Consider the following 27,222-nt stretch of genomic DNA (forward strand, 5'->3'; position numbering starts at 1 on the left):
TTCGTTTTCCACATCTTTAAATACCAGATTTTCAACGTGATCCTTTTCAAACTTATGAATTGTGAATATTGAAGGTGTATTCTTGAAGAATTTGGGTTATAACTGTGGAAATGCAACAAATTGTTCTAGTCTCTTGGTTTGCAAAACACACTGTGAATACCATCATCCTCAAACTTGAGCAAAACATCCAAATAACGATGAGTGTGGGATAAATATTACAGCTGATTTGTATGTTTTTTTTATTTAAGTCATTTAAAATTTCCACCAGTACTTGAGATGTCACTCACGAAATTATGACGATATTGTCTGTATATCCCAAATAGATATTTCGAAAATAGTCTGTCTATTTGGATACTTTCTACATGTATTCTTCCGCAAATTTGGCCATGAAAATCAACTGAAGTTCTCTTCTTCTGTTGGAAATAAATTTCATTCCAGATAAACTAGAGCGGTTGAAAGCAAAATGTAGAGATTTTTCTGATCTGTTAACAGTTGATGTACTCTATATGACGTGGTACCTTCTAATAAAGGACTAAGGGCCATATGTACGAACACTTTTTCCCATAGACACAGAATGGGTAAAAACCTTTGCTACATCTGGCCCTAAATGCACTGGGGAAGTCATGAGATTCTTTGCCGGAAATCATGACTCACATATGAGAATACGATACTGGAATATTTGTTTAGGAAAATAAACTGTGATGCAAACTTGGCATCCCCTTGTAAATATCAGTAAAAACCATAGAACTATTAAGAACATTCAAATGAATATTTTGAACATTATGAACACAGATAAAGTCAAGCATTACATGGCTACCATTTAAAAGTGCACCAAGGGGCTATTTCCCGTATTTGATTTGAAGCCATATTAGAGGACAGAATATACGTCTGGGTGGCATACCGCAAGATTGTACAAATAGTTGAAATCAGGCAAAACTAGGTTGTGCAAATCAGGAACTATTTTTTCTTATTTGGAATGGTACTGCTGGTGTAACAAGGCAGATGCACTGCTCTGCCCAACGCACTGCCCCTTGCTCCATTTAGACGGTTTCCAACAATAAAAGCTTACACCGGATAGGCTGTTAAAAACCTCTATCCTGTTGGCCCCCCACCACAGTGCCATTATTTCACGTCATGGATTACTCTGTGAGACACGATGGTCCCAGCTGGGAAATCGTAAAATGTCCCCCATATATAACAGAAAGCTTCCTTCACTTTGGGACAGTTGTTATTTTATTCTTCAAGGACCATCTCCAACTTTGGGAGAACAAAATACTTTGCAGAGCAGGCATGTAAACCAAAGTTCAGTTGTATCAGTAGCTCCACTCAAAGCACAGAGACCTCGCCTGCCTTGCGCGAATCTCTAAATATGGCAGCCGATCCTCCAACAGGGCAGCAGAGTCCTACACCTCCACTCTTCTAGAGATGAGGGGCTGCCACTAGGGGCCACATTTGCAAGAATCTGATGCATCGGCATCTATGCGTCATGTTTCTTGCGCTTCCCACACATCCCCTAATGACGCCATAGATGCGCTGATTTACAACACAGACCTCCATCCTGCACACATTATACCTGGTGCAGGTATAATGTGACGGAGGGCTTTACAAACTGACACATTGGGTCAAATACATCAGTTTGTAAATATGGAGCTTATAGCTGTGAAACCAACGTCCTTTCATAGTACTCTGCAGCATGTCATTGAAAAGATCTGGCTGCAGTAGCAACTTGTTCACAGAGTTTATGGTTTGGAAGGAGTGGTGATCACTGTGAGAGAGAAAGAGAGAGTCTTGCACCAAGGATTTAGGCGCTGAGCACTCTGAAGATATATTTCAGGAATGATCAGATCACTGTTATTTTCTTTGCATTTTGATACTTGTACTACTACTAAAGTTATAATGAAGAAAATCAAAACTACAAGCACTATCGGTAATATGATGACTCTGTGCTAAACCCTTTTTTGTGCTTAGAGATGTAGACAGTTCTAACATATAACTTGAAAAGTATGTGGCTTAATGCATGAAATTTAGAAAGAACAAGTTGGAGACAGATACAGACAATGTTTAGTCAGTTTTCGAGTTGTCTTGTTTAAATTGCATGCATTAACTCGATGAAATTCAACATTTTACATGTTTAAAGTTTAGACACTGTGAGAGCATAAAACAATTTTCTTAAATGTGGAAGGAAGCCAGGATATCTACATTGGTCACGATGTTCAGAAGTCTGTACGATAACCATTACACATAATGTAATCCGAATGGCTCGCCAGGTGAATTGTTAATTCCAATCCACTGCCTCCGACATGAAATGAACAACTTGCACACCTATTAAAACTCACAGACAGTGGCTACAGGAACTGAAGTTTTTAGGTCTGGCTAACAGCAAATATATAACTATGCTCCTCTAGCACTGATCTAGGTTGGAGAGCTACTGTTGGAAAGTGGACAGTCTCCTTCTTAGCAGTACTTCTCCAAAGTGAATGCCTGCTTCAGGGTTGCCCTGTGACCACAATCTCCAAGCAGGAATCCACCAACTAGACACTGGGAATACCTTTGAGAGGGTGGGAGTTCCCGCCAAAGGCAAGGAGTCCTAAGCCCCCCCCAAAAAGTCATTCTGACCCCTTGGTTTTTTATTTTGGTGGTTACCCCTACTCGTCCGCGACTTAGGTGGACCGAAAGCCCACTGGACGCAAGAGAATATGGGGATTTACCCTTACTTTGTCACCCAGTGGCTGGAGGAGGGGGAGGCATTAGTCACAAGAGAAAATGTTTGAAAAATAGAAGCTGTGGGAGAGGCCCGTCCAGGCATTAGGCCAGGCCACCCCACCAAAATGGACCCAGCAGTCTTCCTATCCCCCAACGGGGACAGGTTGGGCAGAAAGCATAGAAACAATGGTAAAAAAATATGGAGTGGAGGTGGCCTGCCCAGACATTGGGCCTCTGCCCGACTCCTGTGGTAGGTTTATGGTGTGAACCAAACTGAGAAATGGAGGGGGAGTGAGTAGAGACGTCCTTAATCACCCTGGGAAGAAGTTTACAACTGGGATTTATTGGTTACTTAGAAGTGAAAAGATGTGTTTTAAGATCTTTCATTGACTACAGGAGAAGAGGACAAAGCAGGAGCTATAAACTATTGTTTCATATTTTGGGTGAAAAGATGGAATAGGTGTCTTTCAGTATTTTGGCTTTTTTGCAGTTCTTCATTTCCACTCTGTTGATGTCTTTGCCTACTGTTAACCAACATTCATCATAACCTCCCCATGTACACTGTATGGCTGACCTTCACAGTCATATATCTATACATTTACCCTGCCTCCCCATCCCTCACAGGGCAATTTTGGTATTTATTTCTTCTTTGCAAATACTTTTATATGTATATTATGTGTATACCTTTTTTGTTTTATTCTTGGAAATTGTCAGTATATTCTCCATTTCATCTTGGACTGTACGCCACTACACTCTATATGTATTCATTTATTCTGTGCATAGAACTGTGAATTCGTAGATGTTTTCATAGTTGCCATGTGAAGTGCGTTGATGGCCTCGAGACCTTATACGTTCCTATACAAAACCACATCAATTAAATAAAACAAATACTTTTAACGTTGAAGATTGTTCAGTTTTTCTTCAAGGGTCACATACGTTGATCTTGTGCAGGAGAAAGAGTTAATACCATGCTGCCTGTGTTTTTCTTAATGTGCTGGTATTAAATAAACCCTGATATATGCTGCAACATAATCAAAACAATTGGTCATACATTTACTTACTTAGACAACCAATTCGTAAAGTGCTGTACCTGTGGATGGCCCAATAATGGTACGAATTCAATGAGCAGTTGCAGGAATACACTGACGTAGCTATTACTTAGAACCAATAAAGCGTTATGCTTACGTTGGTGCATCATACATCACCAATAGGCCCCTCGCTTGCTCCATAGCTCATGGATTGGTAAACTAGTGGGGGCAAGTAAGAACATTGTGCTTGTAATAGGAGAGCTTGGTAAATTGTGCCAATTAAGAGCATAAGCTGTCAGAAGCTAGCGGACAACTAATAGATACTTTACCATAGATGGCACGTTGTCAAAGTTCTACGGCACATCAAGATATAGTACATTAGTTCTGAGTGTCTATATTGCACATATTCAAAATGTGGATTAGTTTACAGCACATACACAGTGCTCTATTGCTTGTGTTCCTTAAACCTACCTCTGTTAACGTACCTACCTTGTGACAACCTTGAAGACCCCCAGAGTGCTGAAACCAAATGACATGTAAACAAAGTACTGATGGTTGTATCCATTTAAAAACATGCTTGATGGATTGCTTGTTTCTTAAGACATCAGTCTACTTGTGGTAAGTGTGCGTGATGCAATGCAGCATGCTTACGGTTCCTCTTTGCTCCCTGTATTTCTCTCTTTAGATGCACTCCATCCGCAACTTGCCATCCATGGGGCACCGCGAGCGAGCTGAAGAGGATGCACTGGAAGACATGACCCAGCTGGAGTAAGTGATAGTATCTTCTATTAAATCCATCAGTCATGTTAGGGTAACTGATCTTGGTATAGTGCAGTGTTTTCATTAATATTGCCATTAACCTCTGTCAGATTAGATAGCTTCAGGCCATTGTCTTGGTGATTCAGTCATAGATCCAAGTCTGTTTTCTTTTTGAGTAAAACTATTGGTAGGCTATGTGCAGTTAATATTGCATGCACATGTTTGGATGTAGTTTTGCTTGGTGTGTGTGGAGCTGGTGATTATTACCAGTTTAGAAATGTGCCGCCTGAAGAATTTATATGTCCATTGCATGATTTGGGTGGTGTATACGGTAATTGAAAAATATACCTTTAAATCAGTCTTGCTATGGGGTGTTAAAGGGGTGCTAATTTATTGTGTTATGTTTTGCATTGGCTAAGTTGTATTGGTTTATGGCGAGTAGAGTGCTGTTGTGAGTTTTATGAAGGTCCAACTGCATGGTGCATCTGAACTGGACTGAATGTAAGTGCACTGTTGTGACTAAAGTGTTCTGTTGAAGAGTCTGTTCATACAACGGGTGATCCGACAGTGAGCTCCATATTGGAGGCTGTAGGAAATTTGGTCATTAGTTGTGTGGCCTGCACAAGTAATAAACCCACAACATTCCCTACTGGGAACCAAGCACCCCAGTATAGTGCTTGACTCTCTCAGGGTAGTGAAGCAGAGCAGTCCAAGGCTACTTAGGGGAGGTGGTGTGTGCTAGTAATCAATTGTCCAGTCAGTGCTTTCCTTTATAAAAAAAGAATTAGATGATCAATAATCCTTATAAATAGTATGAACAAAACATGACAGTACTTTTTATAAAATTCCCAACCATGAAAATGCAATAATAAAAGAAGCCCCATTTTTGACATCACATGCAACAATAAATTGAGGCCCATATTTATACTTTTTTGCGCAGCATTTGCTTCACTTTTTGATGCAAAAGCGGTGCAAACTTACAAAATATAATTGTATTTTGTAAGTTTGTGCCGCTTTTTGCGTCAAAAAGTGACACAAATGCGGCACAAAAAAAGTATAAATATGGGCCTTAGTCTTTAGAGGGTGCTGCACAACACGTTCTTTTTTCCTACCTCTTTAGTCCACAATGCATGCAACATAAAGCAAGCTCCTTGAAGATGTAGCAAACTCAGCTATAGAGCAAAAACGTCATCAATGGGAGTAATTTGAAAGCATTAGGAAAATTCTAGTCTAGTTTCTAGGACCCCCAAACATAGACTCAGCAATATAAACATTACTTCTGAGGGGCTTCTACACCCCCCACAACGTTTCAGATTCATTAGTGGGCACCTGTCCTCCTGGAGCCACCACAAGGCACAAAAGTATGCAAATGAATAAGCCCGGCAGGGCATTATTACTCTGCATTGGCCAGAGGTGACAGCATTGTACAGTAGACACAATCCAACATTTTCTTTTAAAAGACAATGCAACAATGTATATGAATGTAAATGTTATTACAGCGCGAATTAGTTAAGAACTTATTCACAATTGCTAATCTCAATGCAGAAATCAGAATAAATGTGGAGCCTGAAGCACACGTAGCGTGTTGCATTTAGGTCGCAAATGTTAAGAGGAAACTCTGAACTTTAGTGCCTGGCTAGCGACATTATGGAAATCGGGTTGAACGTAGCTGCGTTTTTTGCCCCGTGTCATGAACTATGATTTGCATCGAACGAACGTTTTAAAAACAGTGAATTACTTAAAAAAAAATAATAATAATTAATAACTCCTCGTGTGTTCCCAAAGAATAAAATCCCAATCCATTATAAGAGTGAAATGCCCCACAATACTAAGAGAAGGGTAAGGTCCACGGTGGAGTGTGGCAACTCACTTGGGTGTTCTCCGTTTACGTGAAAGCTCTGATTTTGTCGACTTTGGACCAGATTTACAAGAAAGTGACGCATCAGTCCAGATACGCTACTTTACTTGCGTGCCACTACCACCAACTAACTACACCATGGTTGCGCCCTTAGGACAATAGCGCCCAAAAATATTGATGCTATTGTGGCACTTTGCTCCACTAGTGTCAAGATTTTTGACGCTACTGGCGCAAAATGCAAGGAGGCCCATTGATTACAATGGGTGTGTCCTTTTTACACCTGTTTGGAGCAGGCATTAAAAAAACCCGCCAAAAATGGCACAATGAAATCTTGAGGATTTAATTGCACCATTTTTGCTGGCCTTCTAACACCAGAACGACCCCCTTGCATACATTATGGATGGTGCAGCGATTTTTGCCTCATTGAGCCACATTAGCGTAAAAGAATTACGTTAATGTACCGCAGGGAATCGCTAGGGCCTCGTAAATCTGGCCCTTTGTTTTATTTCATTGGGTTCCTTTCAGATTCGGGGTAAAGATCAAAGGTTTTTCAATGAACTCATCCTGATTGGTCACATATCTATTCCCTGTGACCGATGCAGGAGTGCAAGCAGGGGGATGACGTGAGGCTTGGATTGGGGCATGGCGCAATCAGGATGTGTTTCCAAAGAGCCGCGTTTCGAGTTTTCCTTGCACGGGATAGTGTGAAACCGCAAGGATGCTGCAGTGTGTTTTCACTTTTGCATTTATTTGGCACGCTTTGTAGTGATCCTCTTACTAGGGCTGCGTGCAGACAGAGAAGTGTCGCGTGGTGCAGGGGCCAATGGCAGGCTGCCTCCCCTCAGATTAGAATGGGAGGTGGAACTTCACAGAATTTAACAGAGTTTTTATGTAGAATATAACTCAGCAAATTCCGCCCCCTTATATTTTATCAGCGACCCTCCCACTGTGTTCATTTTGGTGTCTCTTTTTTCTCTTTTTAATCGTGGGGTGCCCGGGCCCACCCAGGCAGACCATGTGCTTTCGAATGTTGGGCGCAGCTCAGGGAGCCCACCCCTTGCTGCCCCACTGGCTCCCATGCTGCAGCCTCTCGTCCTGCTGTAGCGGGAGCCGGCAGCTCTGTTCTCCCCTGCCTGCTCCGAGCAGGCATGGTGTTACTCTTTGGTGGCCGCCCCCTCCTCCTGGCACGAGGGGCAGAGACAGGCCCTCTACCAATAGGGTAAGTGTAGTAGCGCTGCCCCTTCCCCTTGCACCGGCCTCTGGGGATATGTGGCCACCCCCCAGTAGCGAAAGGAAAAGACTGGAATGGGGCTTCGCCCATGCACCCTCCCTGAGGCAAAATTAATAACTAGGTCCTGCATTAATCGCCGGGCCTTGGCCCACCCCAGGGGTATCTCTTGAAAATGCGGTAGAGCCCTACATGTGCCATTTTTGGTAAAGGGCAAAAGTCACAGAAACGGCCATAAATCGGGCCCCAACGTGTAGATTCGGATGATCCTCGGCTCATTATACTCCTGGTGACCAATCCTAGCCTTCAGGACCAGTTTCAGCAGACCTCTCCACCTCCAAAGTGGTATAATCCACAGAGAACTGGTTCTCAGGGTCCCTGCGCCAGCCTTCCCCCTGATCATCGTCTCGGGGCACAAAGGTCCAGGGCTTTCCCACAACTGGTCTTCAGGAAGTGCAAGCGGGCAGCCTTACTGGCCCTTACTGATACTCACTGGTTCAGGAACCAACTGGGGCAGAGTCCTTAGTCCTTTCTAGGCATCAGGGGGTTCCTCCTTCAAGTTTTTCATGGCAACCCGAGGATCCAGTAGTGAAGTGCAGAGAACTCACCAGGCAACAGCATCTCCCCCTTGCGCAAGCGTTTTTAAAGGGGAGAGAGAGATTTCAGAAGCAAGGCACCCCTGGCCAATCACAGGGTACCACACCACCTCTCCACCCCTGTCCCAACACTCTTACATTGCATGCTGGGACATTTCAACATGACATCACTGCAAGGGCCTTTCTAACTAGATTTTCAAAGCAGAGCCCCTCTTGTGTTGGCTCCACAGATCTGGGCTCCCTCCTTTGTTCAGTGTTTTTGGGAAGGCCCATCCTTGTTACTGTGTGACAGCTGATTGATTGATTCAGATCCTTCCGCCCAACCCTTCTTCCCCAGGAGCTCAGTGAAGCCTTGTTAATTGCTCCCTTTGTGTGGGGAGGCATTTGTTCCTGCTGCTGGAAAGAAATGCAATTACCTAGCACAGCAGGGAGGCAGAAGGCGTGGGCTCTGATCCAGGCCTGAGCCAGAGAAATATGAGAATTCTGGATAACCCATAAGTTGTACAGCTATCTTTTTGGAACTTGCAAAACTGATTTTCCCACAATGGTTACTACCCATTTTGGCACGTCACTGGTCTCTGTAGGCCAAAGGGAAGCACAGCTGCACTTCAACCAGTTTTCTCAATCTGTGTATAATAAAGTGTCACTACAGACAAAACAGTAAATCACACTGACTTCCCATATTAGGGTACACTAACATTATAATGCCTACCCCAGGTCAGTACCAAATCTTGCAGGCTACCTGTACACAGTTACCAGGCTATGCATGACAGTAGTTTCCCATGCACCTGTGTGCGCACGTATGTGTATACGTGTTCATGTGTAACCAACCAAGTGCACCTTACCCTAGTTGCATCACAGCAACCTTATCTTAAAAGAGGGACACTAAGGATAACAATGCACTGTCTATTTGCCACGTGGATGAGACACGTGTAGTGGGACTCACGTACAGCAAAAAGTCCAAAATTCGGGGATCAAAAAAGCAAGTAAATCTGGGCATACTGAATGGGCAGAACCCAATTTCAACAGAGACCTTGAATACAAAGGTAATGTTGCACAGTGGTCTGCTTAGCTGTGCCACTAGCAGGAGATGACTTGGATGTGCAACCAGCAACCCATGCTGCATGTGGTTGTACTTAGTTTAAAAACATATGCAAAATGCCTCTACACAAACTACTTTGTGCTACTGTGCCAAGGAAGACCTGTGGCACCTTGCAATGAGTTTTGTCCATCACGGATTTTCAAGTGTTTCACCTTATGCCTTTGGCAGCTGTATACAGTGGCAGAGCTTTACAGATGTAGTGCTGAACAATCCTGCCATCTCTGAACCTAAGTCAATCATTCAGTTGCCATGATGGTTTCTGTAGAAGTGCCATTTGAGGGGCCATTCATTTATGTACTTGAGTGCTTTTCGGAAGGAACCTTTGCAACACACAAAGTGTCACCCACAACTGATTTTTTTCAATACATTGACCTTTAGTCATACTACTAACAATATTGTCCTTTGCTGGGAAACTCACGGCTTGGTAGAGGAGTGAAGAGGTTTGGTGTGGGGACGGGAGAGGATTTGTGGTGGAGCATGCCAAAATCAGCAGGACACCAGCCCCGGAGGCTTTGATGGTGCTGGCCTACTTGACATGCTTCTGAATAGATTAATGACTAATCAGATTGTTGTCACTATCACAATATTCTAAATATAATTGGAAGTCTGCAACTCACAAAAGGGGGTCATGGTACCCTTTTCAACACATAAATGAACATGAACATAATGTATATGAACATAGGGACAGATCTAGAGGCCAGTGGACAATACTCCATCCATCATGGTGGCGAAGGACATTATGGGGGTCATTCTGACCCCGGCGGGTCGGCGGGAGCACCGCCGACAGGCCGGCGGTGCCCTGCAGGGCATTCTGACCGCGGCGGTTCGGCCGCGGTCAGATGCGGAAAACCGGCGGTCTCCCGCCGGTTTTCCGCTGCCCTTGTGAATCCTCCATGGTGGCGGAGCGCGATGGGGATTCTGACACCCCCTACCGCCATCCTGTTCCTGGCGGGTCTCCCGCCAGGAACAGGATGGCGGTAGGGGGTGCCGCAGGGCCCCCATAAGAGGGCCCCACTTTGTATTTCAGTGTCTGCTATGCAGACACTGAAATACGCAACGGGTGCCACTGCACCCGTCGCACCTTCCCACTCCGCCGGCTCAATTCTGAGCCGGCGTCCTCGTGGGAAGGATGATTTGCCCTGGGCTGGCGGGCGGCTTTTTGGCGGTCGCCCGCCAGCCCAGGGCAAATCCCAAAATACCCTCAGCGGTCTTTCGACCGCGGAGCGGTATTTTGGTGGGGGAAGTCGGGCGGGCGGCCTCCGCCGCCCGCCAGACTCAGAATCACCCCCTATGTATGCTATTGTGACAGACTACCATCTGCAAAACATACTGAGCACCACTGAACTAGCAGTGATCGCTATCCATTGACAGAAACCTCTGTCATGGTTTTTCCTGTCAAGGCACAAAAAGTTTGGTGAATGGACCCACATGTTTTACAGCTACCCTGCAAAACTTTGGAAAATGTTTTTCACTAACAAGCTCCCACTCAAGGAAATTGTTACTGAAAAACAAATGACTCCCCGCACCCAGGCAGTTTCTCCCTGTGTCTGGAGGGTCATTGTTTATTTTTTTCTGTCTTCCATCGCTTCAGCAGAAAAATAGGACATCATACTGTCCACCTAAATAAGGCGGGTGGTGCAAAGCCCTTCCGCTGAGGGCCCATAGTCCATTAGTCTGTTCCCTAGAAATCAGATGCAGATGGCAACTTGTAACAGTTATAGATATGACAAAGAACCAAATAAATAAATCAGGGATAATGACCAAAAAAGACTGTATATTTTATCTATTGTCCAACCTTGCGCCTTAACAGAAAACTTTGTACATTTGTGAGCAACTCCATGATTACAACCCACATTTATATATGTTTCGTAAGAAAATGTAGGTTGGAGAGTCTCACAGAAAGCAGCAAAACAATTTGCTTCAAATTTCCAACATTCTCTACATGCAAACTGCCTTTAAAAAAACAGAATTAAGTTGTATCAGTCCCTTCAGGATCCCTAATGATATCCAATGAACACTTTTAAAGAAAGGAGTTTTTGAGTCAGGAGCTAGGGCTTGATTTAGATATTGGCAGATGGGTTACTATGTCACAACAGTACTGGATATTCTGTCCAACGAAATCTGAATCTCATAAGATATAATGGGATTTAGATTTTGGCAGACAGGATAGCTGTCAATGTTGTGACGGAGTAACCCACCCGGCAATATCTAAATCAGGCACTTAGTTCACTTGAATTCTCTTTGGTGCTAGTTAGTTTAGCATCAGTTTTCGGGTATACATGATATGGGTGCCTTCTTTATAGCAAGTACCATTTGATCATAAATCCCATGGCAGCAGGCTTTTCATAAAACACTCTCAAGAAAAGGCATACATCAAGAGATATAATCTCCATTCTGTTCATCGTTTATGTTTACAGTGTCATTTAGGTGTAAACCTTGACTTGCTTGATAGGAATAGCAACCAACAGCGCTCTTGACCTGATACCTATAAAAACTAAAATGTGATGGCTAGAATGCTTAAAATAATCTCAGCTAATGGCAATTTGTTGGGACACATTTTTTGAGAAATTGAATTATTTTTTAGGATGGACAACTGCCTACCTTAAGGGATAATTATAACTCTTGTCAGAATGAACCCTTAAATTCACTAAATTAGCCTGAGATCATTCTCCTAGAAACTTTGGTGCAGAGCACACAGGCTTTCCTTTAGGGCAATATTTAAAGTATTTATAAAGTACTAAAACAGTAATAAAGTAATAAAACACCAAGGATTAAACATCCCAAACCGAATTAGAATTTTAAAAGTTTAATGAGAAAAATGACACTAAAATTACAAAAGTCCAATAAGGGGAACTTGATATATTAATTGTTGAAGCTTTAAATAGAAATCACATCAAAAAGCTAAAAGAGACAATAATAGTCAATGGTTGTGATAGACCCATACCTAGGTATGAAACGAGTCCAACCACGATGGAGACCTAGCCAGATACAACAAGTGGATTTGTCCTACTGAAAAGTAAGGAGTCTAAATTTGAAAATATATCTAAGTCCTAAATCACAAAGGTGTACACCAAACACAAGTACTGACCCATACATCCAATACAGAGCCCAAGTCAACTGTATAGAAAAATTCACAATGGTCTTGTGGGTCAAATTTGTACCAAAGATGTACCACACCACTGGTACCTGATCTACTATTGGTTGGTAGTATATCAATCAGTGCAATAACGTGATGTATTATTTTCACAATGTCATGACATCATGAATAGTCCTGGGTGGAGATCACAGAGTTCCACTCCGCAGAATTCCACGGAGTTGAATTACAACTCAGAGGAATTCTGCGGAAGCGGAGTTCTGTGAGTGGCGGAGTGCCACTGGCGCCTGCCCTAGTGGTACCCTGTCCTGAATGCGCCCGATATCCGAAGCATTAAGCTTGGTCGGGCCTGGATAGCCAGGCCCAACCGTGCTAAGCGCTTCTGAGATCGGGTGCATTCAGGAGAGGGCCATAGGCAGTGAAAGCTGGGCAGGCTGGTGCACAAGAGGCCTGGAAAGACAGATGTCACTGCCTACGGCCCTGGCCTGAGTCCAGCAGCAAAATCTGCCATTTCAGGCCTCTTGTGCACCAGTGTGCATAAAATAAAAAAAAGACACAGACTTACCTGGGTCCTCGATCCCAGCGGCCTGGCTCTCTGCCTCCCTCTGCCCCTTGCTCCTGGGCTGCTGGCAGAGGGAAGCCTGGATCCAGAGCTGGCGCTGGCGGCATCTCCATGCCGGCTGAGAGTGCACACTGCAGCCCAGTTATGAGCCACACAGCGCAAGCGCAGACTGTCTGCACTTGCGCTGTGTGGCCCCAACTGGGCTGCAGTGCACACGTGGCGAGCTCCGCTCTGCTGGCTGGCTAGCTGAGTTTTGGGCTGAACTCCGCTCTCCAAGCAGAGCGCAGAGTGCCAAAAACTCAGTTAGCTGTTCCAGCGGAGCGGAGCTCACCACCCACGCCTAATCATGAATTGAATAATCAGTGCAGGCGGATCAAGGTGCATTAAGTGCTCAGTGCAAAAAGCATATTCACATATCTACATCCATATAACACAAGATATCCACTAGGAATTCCAACATAAACATGAATGTATCAACATCTTGAGTTATGTAGGTAGGATAACCACATGGGTATGTCAACATTTTGACCCAAGGGGGAACAAAACCACAGGTCTCATTAAGACAGCGCAGTCTGACCGATATCCTACAAACAAAATTTAATGTCCTCAGTTGTACAATAACTGACTAGCAATCAAAACCAAAAAGTTGCAGATGCTCCTCATGCCTTAATAGGAAGCAAAACCCTAGATTCAATCACAATGGTCATGTGTTAATCAATCAGAGACAAAACTCATTATAAGGTGTGTCCAAGTATTGGAAGAAACCTGAACGTGTGTGCTGGAAAAAAACATCCATTGTAAAGCTCAAAGCGTGCACCCCTGGGATAGATTCTCATATCACAGAGTGATGTGCAATATGCAAACCGAATAACTGAAATCAAGTGAAACCTTATTGTAATGTTTATTGGACGGACAAGTCCAAAACATTGAGTAAAAGTGTGCTGCCTAGGTGTTATATCCTGTTGGAAATATGCTTACTTTCACTCAAAGATAGGCTCCTTTCAAATGATACAGACCACCTTGCACAGATACATTCCATATCCTGTACACACTAGACCAAAAAGGTCATGTTAATGATTTGAGTGTACACCTGCATGACAGATCACCGTGTTGTATTGTGGCATGCACAAAGTATGTAACAGGGGGTCACTGCCACCACATTAGCAGTGTTAATGCACTCAAAGGCATACATGAGGTGTGATCAATAGGAAGTTGCTCAAAAGGCACCACCTGGCACATTAATTGAGAGAGTCAAAGCTCTCCCCTTATGTTCAACTATGTTTAAGAACAATATATGTGAATGAAGACAACACTGCATGCCTTATTGTGATATACCATAGAATTCAGTAGTGGCTAAAAAGTTCACAAAATGGTACATGAGCTAATCTGAAGGAATGGTGCATGATCTGGTCATAAGGAATGTACAGAAAGGCAGGGACAAAATGCATAACAGGACACAACATTTACAATCCTAAAACAAATCAGGTAGTATATAGTACACCGGCGGAGTACCTCGTTATAATACATGGTGAGTCATCTATAAGCATTATACCAGAAAGAGGCGCCCCATAGCATCCTTATAGTCAAGATCTCTGGAGGCAAGCGTGGCCATGGTTCTCAGTTCATCCTCATCAATGAGTCCAAGTTCAGTTGTGTTCTAACAATCTGTCCAGCAGCACTCCATCCTTGCCAACAATGTAGTCATATTACCTACCCAGGAATCCAGTTTGGCTACTCGAGCACCTGCCACTCCATCTGGTCCGCATCATGTCCCACCTCCAGGTAATGTTTCTGTCTTACATTGTATTCTACTCCGGCGTTGACTAATCCGCTGATTGATCATTTGGCTTGCCTGCCCAATGTACATTTTTCCACAAGGGCATACAACTGTATATACAATGGTCTTCGTATTGCAATTAGATTAGTAATTCAATTGTATTCTAATTGTTTATCCTCATCACTGAGTCACTATCGGACCACATAGTTACATCCTCACTGCACAATCTGTTCTATGGAAAAGGGGCAGCTGTATACATATTCATCTGGTCTCCTTGCTCCCTCACACTCTCGAAATTGTACAGGATAGTTACCAATTCCATAGATTGAGGGATCTAAAAGGGAATTCATTAGATCCCCAAACATTGTAACAGGCTACCAATGATACAGATTCTCTCCCAACCCTGATCCACGCAGGATCTTCATCGTGCTCCAGAGCAACAACCAGTTACTTCTGTGGGTGAAGGTAAAACTGTCAAACAGATGAGGCCCGATGTTCCCCAAAGATAACTGCGTTCCTACTCTGTGCATAACAAGTCACTCAATCATTTAAAAAGCTCCTGTGAATTAAGCATCGCTAGTCAGCGGAGAAGAAAGTCAATATCAAGCTTTGAAAAAAACTAAAATAGTTGTATGTTTTTAAGGCAAACAAGACACTCAGTATAGTGCGCTCTCTCTTAATATGTTTAAGGGTTATAGAGTATTTGTCAAGTCTAACTTTGGTGGAATACATCTGTAAGATGACTTTCTGACTTTGTGTTCATGACTTACTAAAGTCATCAAACAAAGTAAATAAACCTCAGAGGAAGCTCCAGATAGTTCAGAGTATTGCTGCGTAAAGATTCTAGTATCTTTGTGCCTGGTTTTGATCTTGGTGATCACACCATCAAGCTGTATTGGCCACAGACCCGAGAAGACCATCAAGTTGATGGTCTTCGCCGGCCATATTTAGATGTTGCAGCTCTACAAGTGGATTGACTGGTGACAGATTTCTGACAGAGGGAGACAACGACAGGGCCCAATGGACTTCGTACAATGGCAGGGTCTTTCTGATAGAGGTAAGATGACGCACACACACTGCCCCTTAGCCATAGGTGCATACCCGCACTACACACTACACAACACACACCATACACACATCAACCCATTGCTATTCTGACATAACACAACCCGTACATGCTGAGAACACACATTAACATACATCCATGCCACAACATACACACACCCTTGAAACTGCACCCACAAATGACACAAGCACAACAAACAGAGCTACACACTCAGCTATTCAAACATGCTCGCACACATACACACAACTACACACATCACGACAAAATCCGCCACAACTATCACACCCTCCTCAATGTGTCCCACAGCAACGCAACATACACAATAACTTCGGTCTCACATACAAGTGACACACATACAGACACAACCACATTACCCACAGCAGCTCCCCCTTCACCCATCCAATTGCATTGCATACACACGTACACGTACTGACTCACACACACAACTTGCAGCACAACATGACAGGTCCCCTGGCAATGTGCACACATGGACACAGTTGACATGTATTGTCGCTGTGGTGCCAGCATTCATTTGCCAATGAATACCAGCACCATAATGGCCGTAGCATATGTGTAGGATATGTGTTGTGTACCAGTGTGTCCCCATCAGTGTCTGCCCCATTCGTGTTCCCAACATATGCATGTTACAGTGATTTTATAAAATTTCTGGTACATGGATATGTCTGCAGTGGTCCAGACCTGTCCACCCAACGTACCCTGGCAAAGCGTCATCCATACCTTCGAGTTCAGCGATGCGGAGCCATGTTTTCTCCACATGTCAGTGGCAGCAGTGACAGCAGATGTTGTCCACTCATGTCAAGTTGAAGACGGGGTGCAATGGGAAAAAGGTATGATTTTATTCCTTCTCCTCTACCCCCCCCAATATGCCAACTCAGACATGGGGGTTGGACCGCCACTTTTTTCTTGGCAATACGGAACATCCAAATCTGCACGGTGGTAAGGATGTCTGGGTCCCCGCCGGCATCCCCTTTTCCCTCTCCCGCCGTCAACATGGGAGGTATTTTTTGGCAGAGGCAGCGGTTCCAATTGGGGCTTTCATCTACGGGACCGCAAACATCTAAATACGGTGGGTAGATTGTCATGGCGACAGGTAAGTTTCCAGTCGAAAAGTCTGTGGCGGACAGTTACTACCAACATCTAATTCAGGCCCTTTGTTAGTACAAGCTTCCCACCTACTCTCTGCGATCTGCATATTTTAACACGGATTTGTTGCATATCGCTGATGCTTAAACATACTTTAAGAATTTTAACTCAAAAAGGACCATTGTGTGGTTTGTCAAAGCACAAATAGTGCAGGTTTTGAAATGACTGTTGAATCATTAAGGACTGAACTAAAAGCTGGTATATTTTATTGTGTTTTGTTAGGTGCTGTACTTTGACTTGTGTTGTGTTATAAGTACTCTTTGTTTAAGCATTATTTCCCTCCCAAGACCTTGGGCCTGATTTGGAACTCAGAGGATGGATATCCCGTTCGTCAATCTCCGTAGAATATAATGGGATCGTAATATGGCAGATGAGCTATCTGTTACATTTGTGATGGAGTATTCCCTTCCACCAAGATTTAAATCAGGCCTTTTGTGTCTAACTGCTATTATTGCCGACTGCAGAGGACGTTATCCGTTATAAATTTCTTGTCCCACAATAATGACCCTTAGCCAAAGAATTGGAGCATAATGAGTTTAAAGGCAATTAACAGCTGTAAACACCCTGCAGTATGTGGTGAATAAGGTTAGTTGCATCTGTCCACCCGATTCACCACAACAGGCAGACAAACAAGTCAATAGCCTCCGCTTATCATGTCCCTGCTTCACATTTTCGCTAAATTTGGAATGCAGGTAGCAACAGTTGTCAATGCTCACGTTCTAAGCCTTCTGACTACCCAAATCAATCTCAAAATTCCAGACAGAGAGATCTATAGGATTACAACTTGTTGCTGAGAGTTAAGACCTATAACTGGAGTGGAGAGCCTTTAACAACCAGTTTAGCCAAACATAAAAGCGTAGTAATTCAATTAGAATAGTCCACACACTCAGGGAAAAATAGGTTAAATCAATCCATGAGAACAAAATAAGGAAAAGCAATGAAATGTTGGAGTAGAAGCTCTATAACAGCCATTGTTGGCCCTCCGCCAAAGGCCTTGAGGACCAGTACAGTCTGAGGCCGATTGAAATAACGCTGTAAGAACGTAACACCCACTGGTGTAGAAAAGTCTGAATTAAACAGGATGATAAAGGAAGACAAGCATAGCTTGTTGGAGCAGAAGATACAGCCGATGTGACCAGTGTGATATGCTATAGGTTACCATTGTATGGGGAAGGACCCTGACTCATGAGAGGCTGAGCCTTGAGTGGGTCATCATTCTACTTCCCTCCCTCAAACTGATGATGAATAGCATCTACACCTCTGCACATCTGCGTAGATGGTGTGTATATTGCTGCTTTATTGTGAGTATTTGCTTTTAAAAAGATATTTAACCCATACCAGTGTGTAATGCTGAATGTTTTCAGTGAGGTAAAGTCACGTTGAAGAGACAGACTATTACTAGAATTGTTTCCTTGGGCAAAGTCATTGCAACCTGTAGTCTGGGAGGAGGGGGACAGTACAGAGTGTTTCCTCATGTCTAGTTCACAGTTCCTTAGAATTTATTGGAATTTAATCAGTTGCACTGCAGTAAGAAATGTGTGACTGTGTTTATTAGTACACTTACACGTGTTACTGCGTCGCATGTATTTTTATTGACTTGGCAAATATATAACGATGGATTAAATTGCACCAATATACCAGACTCCTCCCTCCTAACGGTGCCTTTCTTTGGCACTTCATCCCTGCTGCCATCGGGGCTGTTTGTCTTAGGCAATCCATATTGCCAATAAAAAGTACTCCTATCACGTTCACTCGTTTAGTTAGTAACTCTTTTGTCACTGTTCTTTCCAGGGACCTCCAGGAGACAGCTGTACTAGATAACCTCAAGAAGAGATTTGATCGGGAGCTAATTTATGTACGTATATATTTTATCTTTATGCTGGCTGTTTGATTTTCAATTGCTATGGAGTGCTTTCACTGCAGTTCATGAGGGACTATTTGAAATATCACATATTAAATTATTTACTTTTATGAATGCAGTATATTGTATTTAATTTTTTCACCGCTGCAGGCTTTTCTTAAAATATTTTAGACAGGACTCGCAATGCAAGCCAGACCTACTGGCTTTGACCACGGGTATTAAAAATCTCTGACAAGTGGTACATTTCCAGAGTTAACTGTTGACAAACCAGGACGTGTGCTGCCCTATAAAAGGTATTTTCGAGAATCAAATTTCAATCTTCGGAAGAATAAAATGTTGACCACGCCTATGTCATACAGTGACATTAAATTAGCTACTACGACTAAGACGGGAGGCGGAACCAAGTGTGCGTGAGTAAAGGGCATGAATTGCCACCATTCCTCAGCAAGAACCTTGGGCCCAATTTCCATAGATAAACTTAGACCAGGAGTCTACGTTTAGACCTGAAGTCTGAGGGCCCAATTCAGATTGGTAAATGTAGCCTTCATATCTGAGTTTATCTTTGTGAATTTGGCCCCTCGTCTTTGGATGGTTGGGGACTAAGAAAATACCTAGTCATCCTATTCTATATAACTCCAAGACAGTGCCTGTGGTCTAGATCATTAAATACAACAGTGTAGCGTCACATACTGGCTCACAGAAATTTATTATTGTAGCCTCCTAGCGTTGCCATTTTTACATTTCCCAGGTGTGGAAACATTATTACTTAACTGGAAGGGATTTGAAACTTCTTTGCTCCCTCAAAGTGGTCCTTAAATGTATGCTTGGTATTTATACTTTTGAAATTACAAGGCACAATTCACGTATATATTGTTCACCTAAATTCAAATTAGATCTTCAAATAACGTAATTTATGAGTCGGAATTTAATTTTATCCCTCCCCAGTCATGAAAGTACAGTATTTTTATTTGATTTTCGTACATGTAATGTTGCAAGAATGTTTGGCAAATCTGTTCACAGGGGCCAGTTATGGGCAATTCGGGACTGGGACGTCTGCCTAAAAAGGCGCACACCACCAAGCTACCCCAAGGGGAATTGCGTTTTTTTTCCAGCTGAACAAAATAATTTCTCTTGGTGGTGGGGGGATGGGGGACGTTTTAAAGTGTAAAGCCCTTTGCTTTATGTTTGCACATATGTAAATGTACACCTTTCATATGTGTGCATATCAGAAATATCTACACTGTAGTTTGGGAAACTGCAGCTTCCCAGAAATATTCTCCGAACTCACTGTGAATTAGAAAAAATATTGTCCTAACGATGGCGTATATTTGTGAGAGTCAACTGAAGATGTGTTTTGTGAACCTGATACTGATAGCGCGTCCAGTCTTTATAAATTTCTTGTACTTGGACACGCTGGAGGTCGATGAACCTTTTAACCGAGTTGGATTCTTCTCATCCAAGAATAGTCGGATCACTCAAACTCAATAATCAATAACCATTATTATCAATACCCAATACTCAATTAATAGATCAAACAACAATCAAGAATCAATAGTAATCAGTATTTGACACACCATGACCTTTCAGTCATGAATAACCACACCAGTTTATTAAAAGTTAATGAGTTTATTTTCCCTATATTAACAAAGCTAACACAATATAAGTAAGTCTTAAAATCAAATGGTATACATATACGAACATTACTAGCTGTCCATAGCGACTGAAGAAACGCAATCTACGCAATATCTGGATTTTAATGCACTCGGTTATAGCAATGCAAATCACTAATATAAGCAACTGAATTTGACTAATTGCATACATCGGTCAGCATAACAAGATTTCAATTCAACATGGTGCATCAAGTGAATACCTCAATTAACCTCTAATTAGCATTGGCATGTGGGGCTTCGTGCAAAACACAAATTTAGAAAACTTCTAGCTTGGGCTCTGTCAAAATAAGCAGTTGGTACCTAAGAAGGAAAACACAATGCATAATACAATTATCCTTTCATAATTACCAAATACAATCAGCATTCAAGGTAAGTCTTCGTTCTTCAGGTACCGGTTCGATCAGCATGGGGCAGATTTCAAAGGGGCAAAGTTAAAGCAGGTTTCCTTGCGGCAGCAAGGGAAATGGGGCAAAAGTTACTGCATGGACAAGACCGGGCAAAATTAAAGTTTAAAGTCTCTAGGGTGGGAATTCTTAAAGTCTCTTTCTCTGAGACAGAGAAAATGCATCAAAGTGTCATTTAAAATGGCGTCTTGAATCTGGCTTCAAATTGGCATCGAAGAAAATGTCTGACTTCTCTTTGTTCGGTGGGTTTAAGTAAGAAATGTTCCAAATTCCTCAGGGTCTCCCATTGGAGGGTTCATAGGGTGGCTTCCTTTTGACCAATAAATAGTGTCTTTCTCTTAGTACTCATTTATGCATAAGGTGTCCTTGGAGCCTTGGAAAACAAGTTGCAACAAAGTTTGCCAATTATTTTTATATCAGTGTCTTTATTGTCTGCACCTGCAGAAACTGACCTTGCTTCAAAGGGGATGAAACTAGCCTAGCACGAAACCTTGAGATAAGTGTATTAGTCATTTCTACTGGAAAAATACAACCTTAATGTTAAAAATGCGTTTTTGTAAATACAAGTGAAAACCACACAGTTAAAATTTGAGACCAGGCAAGTAGGCCAAAGCCTCTGCTAAATTTAAGCTAAGCATATAACAGTTTCAACAAGAAAATCATAAAATACATTTGCAATTATGACGGATTTACTACATTGTCGATTCTTTATGATTAATTAAGCTCGTTTATAATAATGGCGAACAACCTCATGGGCACATTTTCCCACATACATTATTTTTCTTTGCTAAAATCACACTACCGTATACGATTTTGTTACCTGATATATGAATATTTGTTAGTCTTTCTTTTTCTGCTTCATCAATCCCTCCTCTGATGACTAACTATGTCATCACATCAAATCTTCCACCACAAATTTTTATTTCATTAAAATTCTATTTTAGTAATTTGGCACGTCAGTCAATTCCCTCTTCCTTTTTGTTCCCTTTGATTTTTCCCTGTATATTTTTACTATTTTCTTTTTTTCTTTCTCTTCTCTTCTCCTTTTGCTTCTTGATTTCAATATTTTAATAGCTTTCCATATTCTCCAAATACCTAATAAGCAAATTAATATTATTAATATTCCTTTTACTATTTTCAGTAATAGGCCGTTCCAAATGTTGCTGAGCCAATTTCCCACGGAAGCAAATCCTTTTCCAACCTTTTCCCATACTCCTGGTTCCTTCAATTCTTTCAAATCTGCACTCTTGTTAGTTAAATTTGTAAGCATTTTCCTAATTTGCCCACTGTTGTCCGGAATATAAGAACAACAGTGACGTGCACTGAGCATCTTGCAAACGCCGCCATTCTTTGCTAAAAGAATGTCTAAAGCAAGCCGGCTTTGAAGAGTCATAGCTCTTTCTGCAGCAAGTTCAGCATCAATCAGGATCATGGCTCCTAAGAATTTTATCAGCATGTTGTCCACAATAGTAAATCGTATTTTTATTGAATTCAATATGACTCCTACAGAAGGAATTATTGCTCCAAATATGTCTCCTACCACACCAGAAGCTGTCTCCCTTTTCTGACTTCGATGTAATTCAGACAGCTTTGGAAATTTCTTTAAGTCATCCAGTTGATAAATCTTTGGAAATACTATTCCCAAATAACATATCCCATACCATCCTTTAGGAAGACGATAATAGGCGATAAGTCCACAAATATAATATACCCCTGGAATAGCTGGGTCTTCTCCATTTAGTATGAATGTCCATTTACCCTGGAATAAAAACACGTGTTTACATTCACTCGTTCCTACAAAGATATTGTCATAATATGATTTCGGTCTATATACACAAAGTTTCCCTATATGTAATGCATCTAAAGCTAGTTTCCCTTGTGTTTTTTTTGCGCAAAAGCATAGTTATCTACAGATGTCCTTTTGTGTAATTCTTTTTCTAATTTCTCCTTTACCATTTTCCTTCTATCTTCAGTGTGATCTAAAAAACTATTTTCTACGGGTGAATGTAAGCATGTAAGGTTGTCTCTATCAGCGTAGACTGTAACAAAAGGCAATATTGGTTCAAAGAAACCTCTAACTAATTTTATATAATAATCTCTTGCTGTTTTACTCAAATATTCAATTATGGGGACAAATGAAAATACGACGTCCTGATTGGAATAGAAGTATTGAATATATTCCTGGTTATAGAATCTGGTAAGTAACAAACTACATGAAATTCCATATGTAAGAGGCATGCTATGATATGTCACTCCTTCTATTACTGAGGTAGGTATTTGTGTGCACACATAACAATCTTTCGCATCCATTGTCTCAACATACTCATTCAGCAAGCGATAGAAGACGTTGGAAGAGAGTTCTTTCTTGTCGTGTAAATATTTCTCGTCTTGTTCGAGTTTCTGCAAAGGAGTTAATTCAGTAGTAATTTTAGAAGTAGAAGTATCATTTGCGTCTCTTTTATTCTTTCCATGCATTCCAAGAACTATTGCTATAATTATTAGCACACATGCAGTTATTAGACCTATACACATGTATTTACAACATTTCATGTCCCTTTGCAGTACTGCCTGGCATGATCTATATAGAATCAGAAAGTTGAAGACACTTTATCAAATTAGATTTGCAGATATATATAAAAAGCTGAACGAGTTCAATGTTCACACGGTTTTCTTTAGCAGCTTAGTCTCTTATCGGATTAGCAGCTTTGTCTCAAAATTGGTTTCAAAGTCAATCAAGTTATCAATGTCTTATTCGGTAATGTTCATGAAATTTCACTTTTCAAGTACCAAAGTGTTGTTCTGCTTCATCCTTTTCAAGACTGAGAGATAGAAATTCGTCTGACCAATCGTTAGTGGCTGTGTATGCCCACTCTGGACCAGAATATCTTCTGCTCGGTATTCTTTTCCTTTTCAACTTTGCATCTCCTTTTGATTCTCTCTCGCTTATGTCTTGTTCTTTGGCTGTGTCTTTTTCTTCACTCAGTGTTGTGATTACGATAAACACTTCTTTTCTTTTCTCCTTCAACTTTGGCCCTTCATTCTCTTTTAATGCTTCTTTAGTCTTTGATTTCACTGGCGATATGCCTTGTCTCCGTTTCGCGCTATTTTCACCTGATGGACTTGCAACCGGTTCTGGAAGAATTTTAACAATTCCACTCTGCTCTGTCTTGTCTTCTTCCCCTAGGAAGTCATCAGGGTTTCTCCTTCTTTTCCTGTATCGTCTGCTTCTGGGAAAGCCCTCCTCTTATTAGGCTTCCCTGCTTCTTCACCTGAGATAGGATCTTTGTCACCTCCAGGATCTTTGTCACTTCCTGAGGCTTCTTCTCTGTTGTCCTCAAAAGGGTCGACTGCGTCTTCCTCAGAAAATATTTCTTCTGTCTCGATTTCTGCTTGTTTGCTTTCAGGCTCTCTTTGTTCTGTCTCAGTGCCTGGTACTTTCCTGTCAGTTGCTGGTAATTTCAGCGCTTCAATTTCCTCTTCTGTGGGACACGTCACCCTTTTCGTGTGACTGGCGTGAATCCAGTTGGGAACTCCCGCACACTTCACAGCGGTGGTAGTTGTCAGAATCACTTGAAAAGGTCCTTTCCAACGGGGTTCCAGACACGACTTCCTCACGTGCTTCTTTATCACGACCCAGTCACCTGCTTTCAGGGCGTGTCCTGGACCTTGGATCGGTGGCAGGGTGGTTACCTCCACCTGGTGAGAAAAAGAGCGTACCACATCAGCCAGACCTTTGCAGTAGTCCAATACCATATCATCGGTAATATTTACAAGAGCATTTGCAGGAACTGCTGGAAATCTCGTGGCTCTGCCCATGAGGATTTCATGCAGTGATAGTCCAGTTTTTCTATCAGGCGTGTTTCTCATTGACATTAACACCAAGGGCAATGCGTCAGGCCATTTCAAGTTTGTGGATGCGCATATTTTCGCCATCCTCGATTTCAATGTGCCATTCATTTGCTCCACTAGTCCTGATGCTTCAGGGCAGTAGCTACAATGCAATTTTTGTTCAATGTTCAGTGCTGCACACAATAATTTGATTACTTCATTATTGAACTGACTTCCCCTATCTGATTCTAAAGAGATCGGGAATCCGAAACGTGGTATTAGTTCTCTCAAAAGTAGTTTTGCGACTGTGAGACTGTCATTTCTGCATGTAGGGTATGCTTCAATCCAGTGACTAAAAATACACACAATCACCAACACATATTTCAAGCCTCCATGCATAGGCATCTCAATGAAATCCATTTACATCCTGCTGAATGGCCCACCTGCTCTTCCAATGTGGCTCACATTTACTACTGTTCCCTTCCCTGCGTTTATTTGTTGGCAAATGACGCAACTATGGCAAACTGCTTCAGCAACGTGACGGAATTTGGGATTAAACCAATCAATTTTGAATAGTCTAATCATGGCATCCCTTCCAAGGTGGGCTTTTCCATGATACAACCTGGCTAATTGCATCAAAAGACTGTCTCGCAGAACCAATCTCCCTTCACTTGAAACCCACAAATCATCTGGTTTCTTTACGCATTGTAATTTGCTCCATGAGAGTTTCTCATCCTTACTAACATTCTTTTGTAGGAATTTCAATTCTTCGATTGTATCTACAAATTTTAGAGCAAAGGCTTCACTTGGTTCAAGTTCTGGCTCATTTATTAGGTTCCATTAGTCTCTGAGCAATATACAGTTCAATGCGCAAAACCTTGCGACTTGATCTGCATATCCATTTCCCAAAGAAACAAAGTCTTGTGATTTTGAGTGTGCACTGCATTTTACCACTGCTACTTCTCCTGGTAACTGGATGGCATGTAACAATTCTCTTATTCTTTCACCATTTTTCACTGGTGATCCTGAAGAGGTCATAAAGCCTCTCTGTGACCACAATTGTCCAAAATCATGCACTATTCCAAATCCGTACTGACTGTCAGTGTAAATGGTGACTTTCATTAATGCGGATAGTTGGCAAGCTCTAGTAAGGGCTACTAGTTACGCTACCTGTGCAGAGTAAACTCCCTGAAGCCAAGATGCTTCCAGAACACCTGTTATTGTACATACAGCATATCCTGCTTTCAATATTCCTAGTGCGTCTCTCAAACATGAACCATCAACAAAAATAATTTGATCATTTTCTTCCAATCGGGTGTCTTTGATATCAGGTCTTGGTTTAGTACAAAATTCAGTCACCTGAAGACAAGTCGTGCTCGATGTTCTCGGCGTTCTCAATTTCAACATTTTCACTGGGAAACAAGGTTCCTGGATTCAACATAGTGCACCTTTTCAGCTGCACATTGGGTGATCCCAAAATTACTGTCTCGTACCTTCTAAGCCTAGCACTGGTCATGTGCTGTGTTCGGGAACGTGTCAAAAGTATTTCGACAGAGTGAGGGACCATAACTGTTAAAGGATGTCCCATCACTATTCCTTCACTCTGATTTAGGCTTATTCCAACTGCTGCTACTGGTAAGGCTGCTGCGACTGGATCCAAAGTAGCTGAAAAATATGCTACTGGTCTGTTTATGCCACTATGGGCTTGGGTCAAGACAGACAAGGAACATGCATCACGTTCATGACAAAACAATGTGAACGGCTTCGTGTAATCAGGCATACCTAAAGCTGGAGCTCTGCACATGCATTCCTTTAATTCAATAAAAGCATCCATTTCATCTCTTTTCAACACTATTTCATCCAGCGCATCCTTCTGGGTCAGTTTCAGTAAAGGTTTGGCTAGAGTTGAGAAATTGGGAATCCATTGGCGACAGTAGCTCACCATTCCCAAAAAATTTCTCACCTCTGTTCTTGTCTTGGGTGGACTCATTTGAAGTACACTTGTTATTCTTTCTTTCATGATTCTCCTCAACCCTTTCTCTATTTGGTGACCCAAATATTTCACTTTCTTCTGGCAAAATTGTAATTTTGAAGGAGACACTTTGTGTCCATTCCTTCCCAAATGGTTCAATAAGGCAATAGTGTCAACCGTACAGTCATTTTCTGTCTTGGATGCGATCAGTAAATCGTCAATATACTGCACTAAGGTTGATTCAAAAGGTAATTCCAATGATTCCAAATCTTTCTTTAAAATCTGATTGAAAATTGATGGTGACTCCGAAAACCCTTTAGGAATTCGACCCCCACTGTAGACTCTGTCTAGGAATTTGAAGCAAAAGAGAAATTGTCTGTCCTCATGAAGAGGCTCAGAAAAGAATGCTTGTGACAAGTCGATGACTGAGAACCACTCTGCATCACAGGGAATTTAAAACATTATCACAGCTGGATTTGGTACCACGGGACAACACTTGACTATTATGTCATTTATTTTTCTCAAATCTTGAACAATTCGGACCTTTCCA

At 42.1% G+C, this 27,222-nt stretch overlaps 1 protein-coding gene across 1 annotated transcript in view; it reads left to right on the top strand.

Annotated features, from left to right (window-relative positions):
- Positions 1-27,222, top strand: part of MYO15A (myosin XVA) — a 761,224-nt gene that overhangs the window by 37,502 nt on the left and 696,500 nt on the right. Inside the window, exons 3-4 of the mRNA XM_069212299.1 lie at positions 4,417-4,499; positions 18,729-18,792. Of these exons, the coding sequence (XP_069068400.1) occupies positions 4,417-4,499; positions 18,729-18,792 (147 nt within the window). The remainder of the gene's footprint in view (positions 1-4,416; positions 4,500-18,728; positions 18,793-27,222) is intronic.

The sequence above is a fragment of the Pleurodeles waltl genome, chromosome 10, assembly GCF_031143425.1.
Source record: "Pleurodeles waltl isolate 20211129_DDA chromosome 10, aPleWal1.hap1.20221129, whole genome shotgun sequence".
Classification (NCBI taxonomy): domain Eukaryota; kingdom Metazoa; phylum Chordata; class Amphibia; order Caudata; family Salamandridae; genus Pleurodeles; species Pleurodeles waltl.